Genomic DNA, 19,332 nt, shown 5'->3' with positions numbered 1-19,332 from the left:
ATAACCAGGAAGTGGGAGGAGAAACGTTAACAGCCAACAGGAAGGTAGTACAACTCTGACGCATTACGACACGCTTACTTTTCTTTCTGACCGACTTCACTGAACTAGCCTACTACTACTACTTTTAATGTGCGACGCACTCAAACATTCACGTGAACAACTAAAGTAAATAACGCACAATCTTGTTTTATTTTCTTTTAAAGAAAATAAGGTGCTATATTGTAAAAACAGACAAGACAGCCACCCACGCACACCTTACATGTAGGAACATTATATTCATTCGCAGTGGGCAAGGTTAGTCTATAATTTTCATACCCTCCTTATTCAAACCTCACTCACCTCCTACACAAATACTGCTGAGGCTGAGAATCTTCATAAGCCTAGCCTACGCTACACACGCATAAAACACAGAGGAAACCGATGAGTTCATGTTTATTCAGTTTATTCAGTCACATCACAAGCTTAGATAAAAACCCTCAAATGAAAAACCACAGCTTGATCAATAGGCCTACATCTCAATTGAAACAGAGCCATTAAATGAAGCTCAAAAGAAAGAAAAAAAGAAACAAACTAAATCTATCTAAGACACCAGGAGACACAATCACCACTCGGACAGTGTTCAGTTTTGAGGCAGAGTGTGAGAGCCGTTTAGATGTAGCCTAGAAGGGCGTCAGGAGGAATAGGCTAATGGATATGGGATGTAGGACAAGGGCTGGAGGGGTAGGGATGGAGTAGCCTACTCTCCTTTTCACAAGCAGATGGAACTGCATAAATTAGACATTAGGTGCAACTTCATGGTTTTGAACTTGGGCTACTGTTGGAGAGTAGCCTAGACTAGAAAAGGTCGTTTGGATAAAAGCTTCAGCTAAATTACTAAATGTAAACATTAATGTAAAAACTACTAGAAACTAGAAGCAGGATTGTGTGTGTTGTACAATAGCACAGTGAGAGACAGCGGACAGGGGTTGTAGCCTAGGTCAGGGATTTGTCAAGAGTAGGATAGGAAGTGATCTTACTCTACTTTAAAACAATACACACGAAAAACCACACAATAAATTATAAGTGAATCATAGGTAGTGGACTGTTGATTATTTGGCCTTCACAGAAGGTGAGATTGCATTATAATTGTCTGATAACACAGTAAACATTAGCATATATGTGTGTGTGTGTGTGTGTGTGTGTGTGTGTGTGTGTGTGTGTGTGTGTGTGTGTGCGCGTGTATGTCTGTGACTTTCCATTCTGTCTGAACTCATAGGCCTACTGTGCATGATTTGGTATTAAGTGTACCAGAATTAGTACTCAATACTGTCAGTGTTAATTATAGTAGTAAATTATCATCTATGCATTTCAAGTTTTTTTCAAGGATACAGTAATTGGTATTATATTATAGCAGATTTCTAATAGATATAAACTAGATAGATTTTGCAAGTGCAGCTATTTTCTTTTAAAAGTGCAGATCTGAATAAGTGAATATCACAACACTATTTTCTTGCAACACACCAAGTTTGATCAAAAGAATTGGAGCATTATGAGAAGATAAAAGATATTCTCTTCTTGAAAATTCTAACAGATGCATGTAGTGGCTAAATATCTGCGCTTTGAATACCCATTTTGCATGCTCTTCACAAAATATCCAGTGAGGGCTGGGTCAGTTTGTAAATCTGTAAATAAAGAGGAAAACCAAAAAGTGGGAAGTGTAAGACTGAAGGTCTTCTCTAAGGGAACTCAAACAAGTGTCTGTGTGTGTGTGTGTGTGTGAGAGAGAGTGAGTGAGTGAGTGAGTTAGTGAGTGTGTGTGTGCAAGCATGGAGGTGTGGCAGTGGGTATGTGTATGTGTGAGAGTATGACCATGTGAGCGTGTGGGTACGTGTGTGCAATGAATACATTCTGTGTATGTGACAGCAGGCATCATAGTGATTGGTCCTGGTTTGTGCCATGACCTTAAGAGGTCAGTGTTTCATTCTGCAAGAGAAGAGCGCACACACACACACGCACACACACAGTTAGAGTGCAGAGAAATATATTTTCTTGTCAACCAACAACTACCCAACCCTAACATAACAATCAACCAAAAAGTCTTCAAGCTGGGTGATTGTGTGTGTTTGTGTGTGTGTGTGTGTGTGTGTGTGTGTGTGTGTGTGTGTGTGTGTGTCAGAGGCAGAGATTTCGTTTTCCGGACATTTTGATGATATGCCAGTCAAATATCCTATTATCGCTTCTTAATTAGTTAAGTTGAGACAGGCTATGCAGCTTAAAGAATGATAATCAGGCCGTATAGAATGCAACATGTTCATTGGCCTAACTTAAACATGCTTAAGTAGTGTCTAGGGATGCACAATATTGTATTTTAGCTGATATCCGATATGCCAATATTGACAAGCTCATTTTGGCCAATGGCCGATGCCGATTATACATCTCTAATTTTGATTAATTGAAAAGTCTCTCCTGTAGCCTAGGCTACTACAATTAACCTGTTATTATGATAGTGTAGGCTACTTTCTGTCGATACGGGTCAGTGACCGAAGTATAATTCATGTTCACGATTCATATTCAACAATGGGAAAACCCATTTTCGGGGTGTTTCGTTATATCATTGTTCAAATACATGAAATGAAATTGAGAGCACGGACTCATAAAACATTATACGGAACATTAAACATTTTTCTTTGATTCAACCCTGTATCATTTTAGAAATAGACATTCACTCATGAAAAATAATTAAATTATTTCAAATATGGCACATTTATTAAGTCTAATATTTTCACATGTAAATGTTATACTTGAACAGTAGCCTACAAGACAGTTCCCAAGAATATGACACATTGTTCTCAAATGAACAGAAGCTGTAACCCTGTAAACTTAAAATGAAACTTCATGAAACTCACGCAAGCTTTCTAATGTTAGCTAACATTACACACTTTAGAAACTGATTGCCATTGTACACAAAAGCTTAGCAATGCGTTGTCACGGTTTTAGCTGGTGCCATTTTTTCTGGCTTAGGCTTGTGCTTTGTAGAGTTCAGGATGATGGCTCTTAAGATGTGTAATTAAATTGGTTAGGTTAAAAGAGTATCGTTTTACCCCTCCTCGCATCACTGGTACTTTACAAGCACTGCAAATAGCAATTTTGTTATCAGTTTCTGGAAATTGGAAATACTGCCACACAGCCAACATGTTGAAGTATGTTGTTGGCGCTCATAGTAACATAAACATTTGCTTCGCGTGCGCATAATTAACAGGTCACCTTATCGGCCAGGCACATCGGCAGAAATGTCCATATTGGCCGATGCCGATAATTAAGTTATGAAGATTTTATCTGCAGATACCAATGTCGGCCGATATTATCGTGCATCCCTACTTGTGTCAATTTAAAGATCTAACCAGTCTCTATGTTGTTTTCATGGACAGTAAGAATCTGCTTTGTTCGTTGTTTTAAATAGGCTACGTTGTTTGTTGCTGCTACCCACGTTATCGCCAGTGGTTAAACATTTTCACTTGCGCAGATGCGCACACACATTGAATGAGCGCTCACACCACCACCCCCTAATGCTATGTAAGGGATAATGTATAGAACGCCGGTCCTTATCTGAAAATAAGTCCTGACAGGGCGAAAAAGGTCTTGTTTCATCCTGAAGGGACTTATTTTTGTAAATTCAGCATATGTGTGTTGTTTAATAACTTTTTATGTTTAATAACTAATAACGGTAGAGCCTGTTCCTTTAAAACAGTGGTCCCCAAACTACGGCCCGCGGGCCGGATACGGCCCACCACCTCATTTTGGGTGGCCCTCCAAAACATGTCCGTGGTATTTAGCATCCGGCCCGCACGGGAGTACAACATCGTCAAACTATAACCTCCGTAATGTCCCCCATTCATTAAGTCTTAACAGTACACATGTAATACTCTTTTTGTCCACTGGTGGTTGTTTTGGCGCTGTTTCGCGTTTGCCATTGAAAACGGAATGAAATGTAGGTCTACCTGCAAACAATGTAAAAAGCCTATGCTGACTGCATCAGTGCTCAAAGTATTCTAAAAGTTTATCAATTAATTGTTAATAACTAACTAACTTCTATTCAAGTCATATTTCTGGAACTTTCTGGTATAATTATTTATATTTTTTATTTACTCGTTTAAATGTTCACAGAGTTCACAAAGTTATCAGGTGAGTGAAAGTTAGAATGGTGGTCATTTCAGATGTTTCTGCCACCACTTCATAAAACTCTCATAGTTTGAGAACTTTTATTTGTAGGATATTGCTTGTTCACAACTTGAGCTGTGTATGCAAAGACACAGATTTTAGAGTTCAAAATATACTTTTGGGACTCCCTGTTAATACTTTTGGGAATGCTAAAGTCTTTTTATTAGTATTATTTCATTTGAGCTACATTTTACACTGATATGGCATGATGGAAATATAAACACAGCTAACAATGGTATTAAATTGCAATAGCCTAGATTAAATGTAATGGAATATTCAACTAAGGTAGACTGCTGTTGTTCACAGCACTAAGCTATTTATGGTTACTGATATACTCTGAGTCTCTGGCCCTCTCTTAGAGCCAGGCATAGTGAGCTGGCCCTCGGAAGAAAAAGTTTGGGGACCACTGCTCTAAAACATAGCCAAAGGACGTATTCTTGCTTTAGTAGCCTATAGGCCTACATTTTAGGCTTATTCTCAAATTCAGATTGTGTTAGGGGGACGGGATTATTATAGCCTGGAAAGTCCAGACCCTGAAAGATTAAGGGTCTGGCCACAGACAATGTAATGGCCCGACTCAAGCATGCATTTGAAAATCTCACTGCACACAATTGGAACACTAGACCAATGTTTACTCTGAATGATTCCAGACTTCGACGCAATGGATAACATTACGATTAATGTTTCCAACGTTGCAGCGCTGTCGTCATCAGTTTAGCTCGACTCTGGCCCGCCTATATCAGATACGATTTGATTGGTTCCATGGAATGCAAGGGGTAAAAGTAACGTGCATCATTGTTCATCGCCAGAGTTCTCTTGCGAGAACTCTGGATTTCCAGGATAGGATTATTAGCCAATTTCAATAAAACAATTTGACCAGAGAGATTTAATTTTGTCGGACCTTTCATTTTTTTTTCAGCCAATGTCCGGCAATTACCGGATAACGGAAACCGTGTGTGTGTGTGTGTCTGTGTGTGTGTGTGTGTGTTGTGTTTCACCTGCTTAGCTTTCAGGGGCTGGTGGTGGAGGTGTGTCTTTGGACAAATCCAGTTGCTTTTGCTGAAAGAGAAACCAGGTGAATCAGGTGTGTTTCTGGGGGCAGGGATATGTCTAAAACCTGTTGTGTGAGTAGAATGGGTAACTCTGTTGCAGTGTGTCTCACCCTCTCATACAGACGGTAATGAAGTCCACGGTCTGAGAGCCAGGGGTGCTTAAGAGACTGAGACGCACTCATCCTCCAGCTACAAAACACAAATCTTTGTGTGTGAAACACATCTACACACACACACACACACACACACACACACACACACACACACACACACAAACATACAAACACACATCCATACACATACACATACATATATACAGGTGCTGGTCATATAATTAGAATATCATCAAAAAATTGATTTATGTCAGTAATTCCATTCAAAAAGTGAATTTTGGGAATTTTGATGATTATAACTGACAACTAATGAAAACCCCAAATTCAGTATCTCAGAAAATTAGAATAATGTGAAAAAGTTCAATATTGAACACACCTGGTGCCACACTCTAATCAGCTAATTAACTCAAAACACCTGCAAAGGCCTTTAAATTGTCTCTCAGGCCCCAAATTAAAATAAATAAATATTTGAAACATATCTGTGTGTAATGAATGAATATAATATACAAGTTTCACTTTTTGAATGAAATTACTAACATAAATCAACTTTTTGATGATATTCTAATTATATGACCAGCACCTGTACACACACACACACATACACACACACACACACTCACCACTTGCTCTTGACCAGCAGTCGAGTGATGAAGTCTTTTGCCTCGTCTGAGGTCTGTGCAAATTCAGCCACCTCAAAGCTCCACTGACAGGCCAGGATGTTGTTCAGAGTCTCATGGTCATCGTCCCCCAGGAATGGAGACAGACCACTCAGCCTGGGCAATGGTGACACACACACACACACACACACACACACACACACACACATACAAAGAAATACACATATACGAGTGAACTGATTTTTGCAGTGGATATTTGTGCATACTGTATGATATTAGGTAAATATTCACATGTAATTTAAAAAGTTTAAGTAGGCTACAGTAAGTGTTAAACACAATTGCTTTAACTATGTACGCTTCCTCTCTATTAGAATTGTCACTATGATCCATCAGGCATGTGTTTTCCACAATGTGTATGAGAGAACTGTAACATATTTTGTCTTTTGTCTCCTGGGTAGTACTGACCTAAGGCTTTGCTGTGTCTAGCCATTAAGAGGTCTTGGTCAGGTCTTAAGCGGTCCCTGCCAGACTTCAGCCTTGAATATCATATTCACCCCTTGCAAGTGACGTCACGTTTTGTTCGCGCCACAGCAAAATAGCCTAGTGGACGGCAAGAACACGAATCAAATCAATGGGTTGTAATGGGACATATCGCACAGCTAGGAGATTATAGTGAGATTTGTTGGATTCTCTGGTTGTTGCGTTGTGTTTTAGTTCTAATGTCTGTATTGAAGATGGTCAATAAAGCTTGACGGCGGGATCAGGATCGGCGATTAGATGATGATTTATTGTAGATGGCACAACAATGAATAACAGAACACAGGCTAAGTCTCAAACAGTAAAACTGTGCAGAGTCTAACAGTTGTGGTTGTTATTAGAAGCGGCTGCTGAGCCTTCCGACAGAAGATGCTCCTTGGGTTGCTTCCTCGATCCGTCTCCGTGTCAAAACCTAAGACAAAGCCTGTTATACTAAAACATACAAACGTCAATCATGCCAACGTGGCAGGTGCCAACCAGTGTACAAAACCCGGCCCTGGCCAGATGGAGATACTAGCCTGAATAGGCAGACATGCTGTCTCCCTCGGCCCATGTTATCACCGATGTTCCTCGGATGTTCCTAAACATCGGCCTGTATGACCTTCCTGCTGGTACACAGGCCTAAGGCACAGTTATGTACAATAATATGGACCTCTCCCTGTTGTATACTACACACAGATGTAACATATGAACACATCAGAATACAGTAAGAATACCCCAGAATTCTACAGATTTAACCGTAGTAATGCCCTTCCACGACTGTTGGCTTATTGTTTGGAATACAACAACATCCCATGTTCTTGCATAGATATATTTTGGTTTGTTTTCTTTGTGTTTCGGGAGTATTTCAACCACAATTGCATGCTTATCTCCTCAGTGTATGAAGCACAGCAGCGGTTGCTATAGCAACCATAGACTCTGAACAGGACGGCAGATAGCACTTAGGCAAAGTCTTTGGCAAGATCTGAATGTAAACAGATAATACCGTTCAAGTTTTTTTTAAATTTCCTATTTCTTTCAATTCTTTAACTTAAGACATGTAAGAAGTAAGTTTATTCGCTGGGCAACGTACAAACTGACAAGTTACATTAGCCCAAGCACTATGAGCTACGATAAACGTTACACGTTATACGAATAGCTAGCTTCTAAGTGTGGCAGCTAGTTATTATTCCATGTTCTGATATGACATTCTTAACGTTTTGACTATGTTACAACTGATAAAAGCAAGACAAATAAAGTAACCAAATCGCTTTGCAATATTTTAGTCCAGAAATACTTATGGGTGTTCATTTACCATAATGTTAATTACAGTAGCCTAACGTAACGTTATCTCCCCTTGCTGTTACCATCAGTTTTAATAACTTTACATTTGCGATCATGACCCATTTCATCTAACGACACCACTGGCATCTTCTTTGACTATCAGACCCCAAACAGCAATACATTGAACTACAAAGATGTTATAGTAATGGTGTTCAGTTCATCATAATCTTTATGACATAATGTAATTTGCCGTCCGTCTCCCATCTTTTTGCCGTCCAGCATGGAGCCGTCAGGTGACTTAAGTCACGTGTCTGCAAGGGGTGAATATCTCTGTGCTACTGTTGTCCTTTTCCCATTTGGCTCCAGGACACTTCATTTTCTATTAGTTAATTCAATTCACTTTTACAGATATTGTGTAGCTCATGCTTATGTAGATTTTGTGTTTAAATCAGTAAATGTCTTCTAGATTGTTAATCCAGTGTCTACTTTAAAGGTGCCATGTGTAATGTCTGCCAAAAAATCAATTCATACTCCACATTCCATAAAAGATGGGGCAGTATACCTCCAGAAAGTGAGTTGGTCTACCCTAGAGTAACAACCGAGACACGTGTATTGCAGTTTGGCTGGCGGTTATGTTACCCGCATACTGCCTCCCATGGTCGAAACTGGTATTATGACACTTGTCGGGCTGTGGCTAGTGATTTAGCATGCTAATTCAGGTTGATATCTCTTCAGCACTATACCATTGTCATTTTTTTAATGACAACATCAGCCTTATTTCTTCTCATTCTTTTGATGCGTGTAGCTCATTTTTTGGATATTTTTACCTAAATTCTTACACATGGCACCTTTAAGAGTCATGTCAAGAGTCAAGTGTTATCTTTATTTCAGTACAGTCATATGCTAGTTTTAAAACACACCACAAGATAAAACAAGTATCAAGTATGAGGACAGCAACACAGAAACAGTAGTGTATATACCTGTATATGTTTGTGTGTGTGTGTGTGTGTGTGTGTGTGCTTACAGCATATATGTAATCACTCCAAGGCTCCACATGTCCGTGGGGAAGGAGACAAAATCGTAATTAATAACCTCCGGAGCCAAAAACTCTGGTGTGCCAAAGTTTACTCTCAACTTCTCTCTTGGTTTATACCTGAGAAAGAGATAAAGAATGCGAGAATATGTGTGTGTGTGTGTGTGTGTGTGTGTGTGTGTGTGTGTGTGTGTGTGTGTGTGTGTTTGTGTGTGTGTGTGTGTGTGTGTGTGTGTTTGTGTGTGTGTGTGTGTGTGTGTAAGAGAGAGAGAGAGATGGAGAAAGGAGGGAGACAGAGATAGAGGGAGGGGGGAATCTTGAATATTAAGAACAAAAGTACTGAAACAACCAACCATACAGGACTGGCAGAACAGACCTGTAGTGCCAGAAAGATAGACACACACAGAGATGATCCCCGGGTTCTAATTCTTTGTGTATCCCCTGGCTGTTTACTTTTTGTTTAACCTTTCTGATGAGGTGCTCTTTGTTTTTGCTCTTTGTTTAGCCTTTTGAGTCTGAGATGAGCAGCAAGTACAGCAGGAATGTGCGAGTGTGAATATATTTCAAGACTGTTCACCTGTTTGTCACTCCCATATCAAAGTCCTGTTAAAAACACATGATTCTTATCTGTCCTAATAGAACAATGCAAGGAACATATATGGCTCTATAGTGGGGGGCCTTAAGCACATAAATTGGTCATTTCGCGCAAATTCTTCTAAAAGCGCCAAATTTGGCACAGATGTAGCTCAAGTTATACTGAAATGATTTAGCTAGGGCCCCGGAGCCAGAGACCCTCAGGGCCAAGATGGCGGCCAAATCCAATATGGCCGCTACCTGAAAAGGTTTCTATAACTTTCGAACCACATGAGCTACAAATACAAACTTGATGTCTTTTTCAACTTAATTGATCATGGGAAACACATAGGAATGTTTATATTTATGACCCAGTATATCTGGACCACTTAATCCTCCAATTCCAATATGGCCGCTGTCCAAAAAAGCAGTTTTGACTGTAGTTACACCCCATTGTTTGCGCCAATTTATCTACAAGCACCAAATTTGGCACGGATACAGCTGAGGGCATACTGAAATGATTTAGCCAGGGCGCCCGAGTTAGTGATCTCTGAGACCAAGATGGCAGCCAAATCCGCCACCTGAAAAGGGATTTAGCTGCATATTTTGAACCAGATGAGATACAAATGTATAATTGATACAGTGGGGAGAATAAGTATTTGAACCCATGCTAAAGTTGACTAAAAATTGATCTTAATGCCTTAATTAAAAAGTAAGTAAAAATCCAACCTTTAAGGACACCAATTTTCTTAGTGAATGAAAAATGTATCGTAAATAAATATTTTTTTTCCCTTAAATTACAGGGGCAATAAGTATTTGACCCCTATGTTAAATTCCCATAGAGGCAGTCAGATTTTTTATTTTTAAAGGCCACTTATTTCATGGATCCAGGATACTGTGCATCTTGATAAAGTTCCCTTGGCTTTTGGAATTAAAATATCCCCACATCATCACATACCCTTCACCATACCTAGAGATTGGCATGGTGTGTTTTTCAGTTAGCCTATTAGCTGGTTTGATGCTCATTGAGTTCGATGCAAATCAAACCAGCTAATAGGCTAACAAAAAACACACACCATAGCAATCTCTAAATATTTATATTTATGATTGTGTATATGTGGATCCTCAAAGTCCCCAAATCCAATATGGCTACTTTCCAAAAAAGGGTTTTTGACTACAACCTTTGAACCAAATGCGTTAAAGATGAAAACGTAATGTCTTTTTTTTTTTTTTTTACCATGACAAACACACAGGAATGCTTACGTTTGTGATTGCCTATGTTTAGATCCTACATTTGCATTTACAAGAAAGCAACTACCTGATAATTTCTACTTTCCAAATATTCTCACCAATTTTAAAATTGAGAATGTAGGGAAGGCATATATGAGGGAGAGTCAGAATTCCAGCATACAGTAGATTTGGGCAACTAGGGCAGGGCCTGACTGTGCCAGAATTAGTACAAGAGTTTCAAGCTGTGTATGATAGCAGCTCATCATCATCATCATCATAAAGAAGAGGCATGTTCAGGAACGATGTTAAATTTTACCGGTTATGGAAACCCTTGGAAATCCCTTCTTATCAACGAATCATGACCTCATAGCACTTGACACTCAAGATATTATGGAAAGAGAAGTGGCTGATTCGCTCACTACTGCTCACAAAGTTGGTGTAGCCCTACTGCCAATGTAGAGCAGCGACTTGACAAGGTCACCAAGCCGTATCAGAGTTTTAGGGCAGCCGTGGCCTACTGGTTAGCGCTTCAGACTTGTAACCGGAGGGTTGTCGGTTCGAACCCCGACCAGTAGGCACCGCTGAAGTGCCCTTGAGCAAGGCACCTAACCCCTCACTGCTCCCCGAGCGCCGCTGTTGTTGCAGGCAGCTCACTGCGCCGGGATTAGTGTGTGCTTCACCTCACTGTGTGTTCACTGTGTGCTGAGTGTGTTTCACTAATTCACGGATTGGGATAAATGCAGAGACCAAATTTCAAAAGAGTATATACTTATACTTATACTGATATGATTCCTCGGGCAAACATACTGACATTTGCCAACTGACCTGACACAAAAGCCAAGCACAAAACAACTAATGGTATTTAGAAGCAAAACATGACACTCATCACACAACTGTTCCTTTCACTTCAGTCCAGGCCTGATGCAGACATGGCATAATTCATCATGTTTAGTAGTATTGCTGGGTTTGTGCGGTCACACATTACATTACATTACATTACATTACATTTGGCTGACGCTTTTTTAACCAAAGCGACTAACAACATGGTAAACAGTAAGTTTTAGAACAATTCCCACAATTTTAGGACAGTTTAAAAAAACATTAGAGTACAGTAAGAATAAGTGCGTCGGTGAGTGCTGTTTTTAACAGTTACTTGTCAGTTTAAAACGGCTGGTGAGTGCTAGGATCAGTAAGATTTGTTGTAAGTGTTGCTATGAGAGTAGATGTTCTCTAAAGAGCTGGATCTTCAGGAGTTTTTTGAAAGTGGAAAAGGATGTCCCTGCCCTTGTAGGAACTGGCAGTGTGTTCCACCAACGAGGAACAACAGATGAGAAAAGTTTGGATTGGCTTGAGCGTACCGGTGGTAGAGCTAGACGTCGTTCGTCAGAGGAGCGCAGCGGTCTGGAGGTAGTGTAAGTCTGTATGAGGGCATTCAAGTAGGTGGGAGCAGAACCGGAGACTACTTTGTAGGCAAGCGTTAGAGACTTGAATTTGATGCGGGCCGCCATAGGTAGCCAGTGTAGCTGGATGAGCAGCGGGGTAACATGTGCCCTTTTGGGTTGGTTGTAGACCAGGCACGCCGCCGCGTTCTGGATCATCTGAAGTGGTTTCACTGCGCAGGCTGGGAGACCTGTCAGGAGGGCATTGCAGTAGTCGAGTCGTGAGATGACTATTGCCTGAACCAGAAGTTGGGTAGCATCTTGAGTCAAGTCCTGATTTTCCGTATGTTGTAGAGTGCGAAACGGCATGACCGGGCGACTGAGGCAACATGATCTGAGAAGTTTAGTTGGTTGTCAAGAACAACTCCTAGATTTCTTGCAGTCCTGGTCGGTGAAACAGACAGGGAGTCAAATTTGATGTTGATGTCGTGGTGTATGGTAGGTTTAGCTGGGATGACCAGCAGTTCAGTCTTTGAGAGGTTCAGCTGGAGGTGGTGTGCCTTCATCCATGTAGCTATGTCTGAAAGACAATCCGAGATCCGTGCTGAAACCAGGGGGTCGTCAGGTGGAAAGGACAGATAGAGCTGTGTGTCGTCTGCATAGCAGTGGTATGAGAAGCCGTGCGAACGGATAATCTGTCCCAAGGAGGTGGTGTAGATAGCAAAGAGGAGGGGGCCCAGCACTGAGCCCTGGGGGACCCCTGTGGTGAGATGGTGAGGTGCGGATAGCTGACCAAGCCATGATACGTTAAACGAGCGTCCTGTGAGGTAGGATTCAAACCAGGAGAGAGCAGAACCGGAGATTCCCACGTCAGCGAGTATAGAGAGAAGGATACGGTGATTAACCGTGTCAAAGGCAGCCGATAAGTCAAGCAGAATGAGTACTGATGACCGAGCGGTCGCCCTGGCTTCTTTTAAGGCTTCTGTTACAGACAGCAGAGCCGTTTCGGTAGAGTGGCCGCTTTTGAACCCAGACTGATTTGGATCCAGAAGGTTGTTCTGTGAAAGGAAGTCAGAGACCTGTTTGGAGACTGCTCGTTCAATGCCTTTGGATAGGAAAGGCAGTAGTGAGACAGGGCGGTAGTTCTCGACTTGAGCAGGGTTGAGAGAAGCTTTCTTAAGTAACGGTGTTACCCGGGCCATTTTGAACACTGTTGGAAATGTGCCGGAGGTTAGCGAGGCATTGATCACATGTGTGATAGCTGGAGCGATGGTCGGGCTGATGGACTGAAGTAGGCTCGTAGGTATAGGGTTCAGCGAGCATGTGGTAGGACGGCTGCATGTCAGGAGTCTGGACACTTCACTCTCGGAGAGAGGCGTGAATGCTGAAAAAGATGTTCCAGCAGTCCCTAGAGGTTGTAGGAGTGCGGTATCTGAGTCAGATGCGTTGAGTGGGCATGTAGAGAATTGACTGCTGATTGCCGCCACTTTGTTTGTAAAAAATGAGGCGAGGGTATCTGCAGTAAGGCTGGATGGAGGAGGAGGCAGCTGAGGGTTGAGTAGCGATTTGAAGGTTGAGAAAAGTTTTCAAGTGTCTGTAGCGCTGTTGATTTTGTCATGGTAGAAAGCAGTCTTAGCAGCAGTGATGCTGGCTGAGAAGGAGGTCAGGAGTGTCTGGTAGTTTTTGAGGTCGTCAGCTAGTTTGGATTTGTGCCATTTCCTCTCCGCGGCTCTGAGTTTGGTGCGCTGCGATCGGAGGGTATCATTTAGCCATGGATGAGAATGTTTGGATCGAGCTGGCCTTGTGGTAAGAGGGCACAGCTCGTCTAGACATGAGGTCAGTGTGGAGCAGAGCGAGTCAGTGGCTTCATTAACCTCCAGAGAGGAGAAGGTGTTGAGTGGAGGTAGACCGGAGGCAACCACAGAGGAGAAGTGCGTTGGAGACAGGTTCCGGATGTTGCGGCGGAACGTGACCATCGGCTGAGGAGCCGGAGGCTGTTCTGACAGGCTGACGTTGAACTGGATGAAGAAGTGGTCAGAAAGATGGAGAGGCGTCACCATGAGGGTGTCTGTGCTGCAGTTCCGAGTGAAGATCAAGTCAAGCTCTTTGCCAGCTTTGTGAGTCGGTGGGCTTTGAACCAGTTCGAGGTCAAAGGAGTGGACCAGGGCCAAAAAGTCCGCTGAGCCTGGGGCATCTAAGTGGATGTTCATATCACCGAGAACAAGAAGCGGACAGTCATGCTCAGGGATGGAGGATAGCAGAGTGTCAAGTTCGTGAGCTACACATGAGCTATGAATCTGTCACGCGACTGGATATTGTGTTTGATACATATCCAGAGGAGAACCTCAAAGCACAAACTCACCAACGCAGAGGAACCGGATCAAGAAATAAAGTAGATGGGAGAACTCCAAGGACATTCCTGCTCACGAAATCAGCAAGGATCTAGGTCCCCAGAAGTCACTGGCCTTACCACTCGTCCACGCTTTAACAGGCTGTGACACAACCTCAGCCTTCCTGGGCCATGAGAAAACGAGTGCCTGGGCAGCTTGGGAGGCAACACCAGATCTCACAGAATCCCTGGTTACCCTTATCTGGGACCCTGAACAGATCAACAATAACGTCCATGTCCAAAAACTGGAGCGTATGGTCGTCATCATGTACAGCAAGAACTGTGGTTCCAGTGGCTTAGATGAAGCTAGACATCACCTTTTCTCGAATGGTACCAAGTCTCTCGAGAACCTGCCTCCCACCCAAGCTGCACTGATTCAGCACATCAAAAGAGCACTGCTGCAGGCGAGCTTTTACTGGAATCAGGCAACCACTGTCCCGCAAGACATCCCAGAGTCCAATGCATGGGGATGGTATCGGGACTCTATGAGCAAGACTTGGGAACCTTACAGAACTAATCTCGGAGATGCCAGTAAAGCCTGCACCATTCTCCTCCACTGTGGTTGCAAGATAGCATGTAGAGAGGCTCTGTACAGCCTACATGTACAGCCTACATGTAGCGACCCATCACCCGCCTATGACAACTCTGCCTAGATTCCTGGCCCATACTGCCGACCCACCACATGCCTTGACAACTCCTTTCCCCCTGGACAATTCCAACGCTGGACTATTTGAACTTTCTGACATTAAATTAGGATTAATGCATTATCATACCGGATATGTAATCATCCCAACTCTTGTAACTTTCACCTCAGGTGGCTTTAAACACCATGTTCTATTCTCTACACCTGCCTATCATATGCATTTGTCATGTATACAGACCTTACTGTCCTGTATTTGACCCTAGGCAGATGGGTCAGGCCCTTGAGTCGTGGATCTGCTCGAGGTTGCTTCCTATATGTATCTCCAATTCTAGGGAGTTTTTCCTCGCCCCTGTTACCCATGGGCCTTCTTTTCTTTTCTTTTCTTTCCTTTCTCTGATTTTCTACACTTTGTAAAGCGCCATGATACATGTGTAATGTTTTGGCGCTCTATAAGCACAATTGAATTGAAATTGAAAATAGAGAGCACTGCAAGTGCTGTAAAGCTGGAGTTCGTTGCACTTCTATATGCATGTGAGGGTGCTTGTACAAACAATGATGGTGGAGACGATGAGTGATCTGGTGATCGTGAGTGATAATGAGAATTCACTGTTGTTTTTATGTTATTGCTTTTTTTTGTTATGCAGTTGTGAAGCAGAGTTTTGGACAAATCGACTATATTGTTCTTTTAACAATTTGCCATAATATAAATATTGCCTTGCAATAATAATTGTGTCTTATTCTTTCTTATATGATTACACTTTGAAATGTATTCATCTGTGGTGCACTGAAAGCATTTCACTTTTATAAGGAAATGAATCAACATTGAGAAAAACCTTTAAAGTTGTGGTAAAAAAATATTTTCAACCACAGTCTTAAAAAGAATATGGATTACAGACCTAAGCATAAATATAAATATGACAAACATAAATATAAATATGCCAATGGACTTCTTGTGGTCAATAAACATAAAATAGACACCACATCCTCATTTGTAGCGCATTTGGTTCAAAATTTGTAGCCAAAACACTTTTTTGGACAGGGGCCGAATTGAATTTAAGGAATTTGGGGGGTCCTGATATACTCAATCATAAATGTAAGTATTCCTATGGGTTTTCCATGGTCAAAAAATTTAAATAGACATCAAGTTTGTATTTGTATCTCATCTGGCTCAAAAGCTATGTATAGCTAAATCCCTTTCAGGCGGCGGCCAAATCTAATGTTGAATCTAATGGTCGCTTGGATGCCCTGGATAAATCATTTCATTATGCCCTCAGCTACATCTGTGTCAATTTCGTGTTTGTAGATGAATTTGCACGAACAATGGGGTGTAAGGCCCCCAACTACTGCTTTTTTGGACAGTGGCCATATTGGAATTAAAGGAATAAGGGGTCCAGATGTACTGGGTCATAAATATTAACATTGCTATGTGTTTCCCATGATCAATTAAGCTGAAAAAGATATCAAGTTTACATTTGTAACTCATGTGGTTCAAAAGTTATAGCCTTTTCGGGCAGCAGCCATATTGGATTTGGCCGCCATCTTGACCCCAAGGGTCATTGACTCCGGCGCCCTAGTTAGATCATTTCAGTATGACCTAAGCTACATTTGTGCCAAATTATGCGCTTTTAGAAGAATTTGCGCAAAAATGTGCTTAAGGCCCCCCACTACTAGTAACCACATGTAATACATATTCATGTACAAACAGTCATATATGTCCTGACATACAACTAAAACTTCATGTGTTTTGCATATACTAACAGAACATTCCAGGAAATGCCCTGAGTCATATCCTACATTTCTTGGGTGTTGGCTGTCCATTGATGCCCTGCCTGGTTCAGAGATAAGAGTTAGTCTAGTGATGCACAGGTTATTCGTTTTTTTTATGACCCACACCCACCCGACCCATTTTGGAGATCCTATCCACCCTACCTGACCCCACAAAATATGCATTAAACATCAACCCGAACCCGAACCAACCCACAAATGGCTAGTTTTAACGATAAGTAACGTGGTTGTATCCATATCATGGAATAGCCATGATAATGTTTTGTTATTTTACAATGCGCTCCAATGCAGTCAATGTAGCCTTGTTTAAAATAGGACAAACAAAACTGGGATGATTTTTGGCTGCACAATAGTATGCTACAGGGAAATTATAAACAACATTTTTGGTCCTTTCTTTATGGAAAGTAGAGTGTTTGTTCATTTTTTAAATGTTTCTACATAATTTCTCAGAAGCTATACAATTATTATATCACCCATATACTTCACCTTCATATACTTACAGTATATCACCAAAAAATCCCTTATAAGATGTATGTGTTGCTTTTAATATGGAAGTAGCCATAAACAGTCTGATGTTATATATGACATGCATTGGTCTTGAATCTATAACAGAGAGTGTAGTTCTGCCCGATTTAAGTAAGGAGACATATGGTACCTGTTTATGAATCATACAGTTTTATTTCATATGGGCTGTTTATTACAAGACTGGCCCATTGGCAGTGACCAGGCTCTACCACTGTGTGTACACAAACACACACACACACACCACTCTCACTCGCTCATTCACTCACACACACACACACACACACACACACACACACACACACACACACACACACAGTAAGAAGTGTGAATTTGTGGTAAGCGTCAGTCTTACCTCCTGGCAAGGCCGAAGTCAATGATTTTGATCTTGTTTGTCTCCCTGCTCACACATAGAATGTTCTCTGGCTAAGAGGAAAAAATATCACCATCTTTAGACAACAGATTAGCAGCACAAGCTGTGTCTGACCATTTGTATGACTGCATTGTTGATCCATACACATCTACAGTCAAAAAGTCAAACGAGACCACCCTTGATAAAATGTGCTTCTGGTGTGGTAACAGCATCCAGGGTATATACAGAAATTCTTAAGTTGAATTTAATACCTTTTAATACCTTTTTTAATACCTTCACAACATTTTTTAATACCAACATGCAACTAGCGGCAACCTTTCGAAATTCAGTGTTAGGGGTAACTAATTATAAAGTAACGGATTACTGTCATTTTGTTACTTAACTTTCTGAGTAAGAAAGTGTAGCAATGCTTACAATTAAAATCAAGTGTCTATTATTATAGTTCCTGGATACTTTGTTCCTTTTTGCTTCAATAAAAACACTGGCCTATACGCAATTATTTGTTATTTAATCCTAACCCAAGATAAAAAGTTATTTCATTGTGTAGGAAGAGCACACACCACTTCTCCAGCACTAAACTCTATCTCAATCAAGACAAAATGACAAATGAAAATCAGAAAAGATTTACTGGACTTTTATTCTAAATAGGCCCACGACCATACGCAGTACACACACACACACACACACACACACACACACACACACACACACACACACACCTTGCTGTCTCGTATACTTTGCCAGTCAAGGTATCACATTCAAAAATAGTTGGTCACATTTTACAAAAATAGTAATTATTGATTGGGTGCTGCTGGAGAATGTGGGCCCATGTGATAAAATACTTTAGGGCCTGCATGCTCCCCGTGACGAACATTTTTAAAAAATAACCCCTTAAATGATGACTTCTGGGGACTTTTGTGGAAACTAATTGATACATTGACTTAAAATATATTATATTATAATATATTGATAGCATATTACAATACAGCCTATAAAAACCTACACAGGTTGTTATATTCAACACATTTTTAGCAAGTCTATTGGGACTTTGATCTCATCACATACTACATCAAGGGAGTAAGCCTATAGGTCCTGAGCAGACTTTGAATAATGTAAAGTTCACACCTGTTAAACTAACCTTAACATGACATTTACTGAGGGTAGAAAATGCTAAATCTTATAGGCTAAACCTTATCTTATAGCCTAAACAAAGCAACACTGTCAGGCCTATGTTTTACCTCTATTCTGTAGTCAAGGCAGGGGTAGCTCATTGCAAATAACCCCTTAAAACATGTACATCTGTTTACATGTTATATTCTTGCTTTTTCCCCTTTCATTTAATTATATATTTGTTTGAATGAAAAGGCCTTCTGCCTTCATGGGGACTTTTAATTTGAAAAGGGGTTATTGTGATACTGTATCTAGGCCTAGTTTAGGCTATGTCTGCTGCTCTTACAGCCTGTGTCATTGAAAACGCGATGGCGCAAATGATTACTTTTTTGGATGACAATGACAACTGGTAGCGTAGACATACTGATAGCTTTGATTAAGCCTCAATGACGCATATTTATGTGGAGAGACAGTAACCCTACGTGGCCGATGAGCCACTGAGCCAGGCAGTCGACT

At 41.2% G+C, this 19,332-nt stretch overlaps 1 protein-coding gene across 3 annotated transcripts in view; it reads right to left on the bottom strand.

Moving 5' to 3' along the window:
- Positions 1 to 436: 436 nt before the first annotated feature.
- The window catches only part of LOC121677830 (myosin light chain kinase 3-like), a 42,891-nt gene continuing 23,995 nt past the window's right edge, over positions 437 to 19,332 (bottom strand). For all 3 annotated transcript variants that reach the window (XM_042056874.1, XM_042056873.1, XM_042056875.1), the window contains 6 exons: positions 17,689 to 17,759; positions 8,804 to 8,932; positions 5,983 to 6,135; positions 5,360 to 5,438; positions 5,196 to 5,256; positions 437 to 1,962 (listed from right to left, as the gene is read on the bottom strand). In XM_042056874.1, coding sequence (XP_041912808.1) covers positions 5,200 to 5,256; positions 5,360 to 5,438; positions 5,983 to 6,135; positions 8,804 to 8,932; positions 17,689 to 17,759 — 489 coding nt within the window. In that variant the 3' untranslated portion in view covers positions 437 to 1,962; positions 5,196 to 5,199. The remainder of the gene's footprint in view (positions 1,963 to 5,195; positions 5,257 to 5,359; positions 5,439 to 5,982; positions 6,136 to 8,803; positions 8,933 to 17,688; positions 17,760 to 19,332) is intronic.

Source organism: Alosa sapidissima, chromosome 12, assembly GCF_018492685.1.
Source record: "Alosa sapidissima isolate fAloSap1 chromosome 12, fAloSap1.pri, whole genome shotgun sequence".
Lineage (NCBI taxonomy): Eukaryota > Metazoa > Chordata > Actinopteri > Clupeiformes > Clupeidae > Alosa > Alosa sapidissima.
The sequence above is the reverse complement of the archived record's forward strand: the minus strand, read 5'-3'. Positions and strand labels throughout refer to the sequence as shown.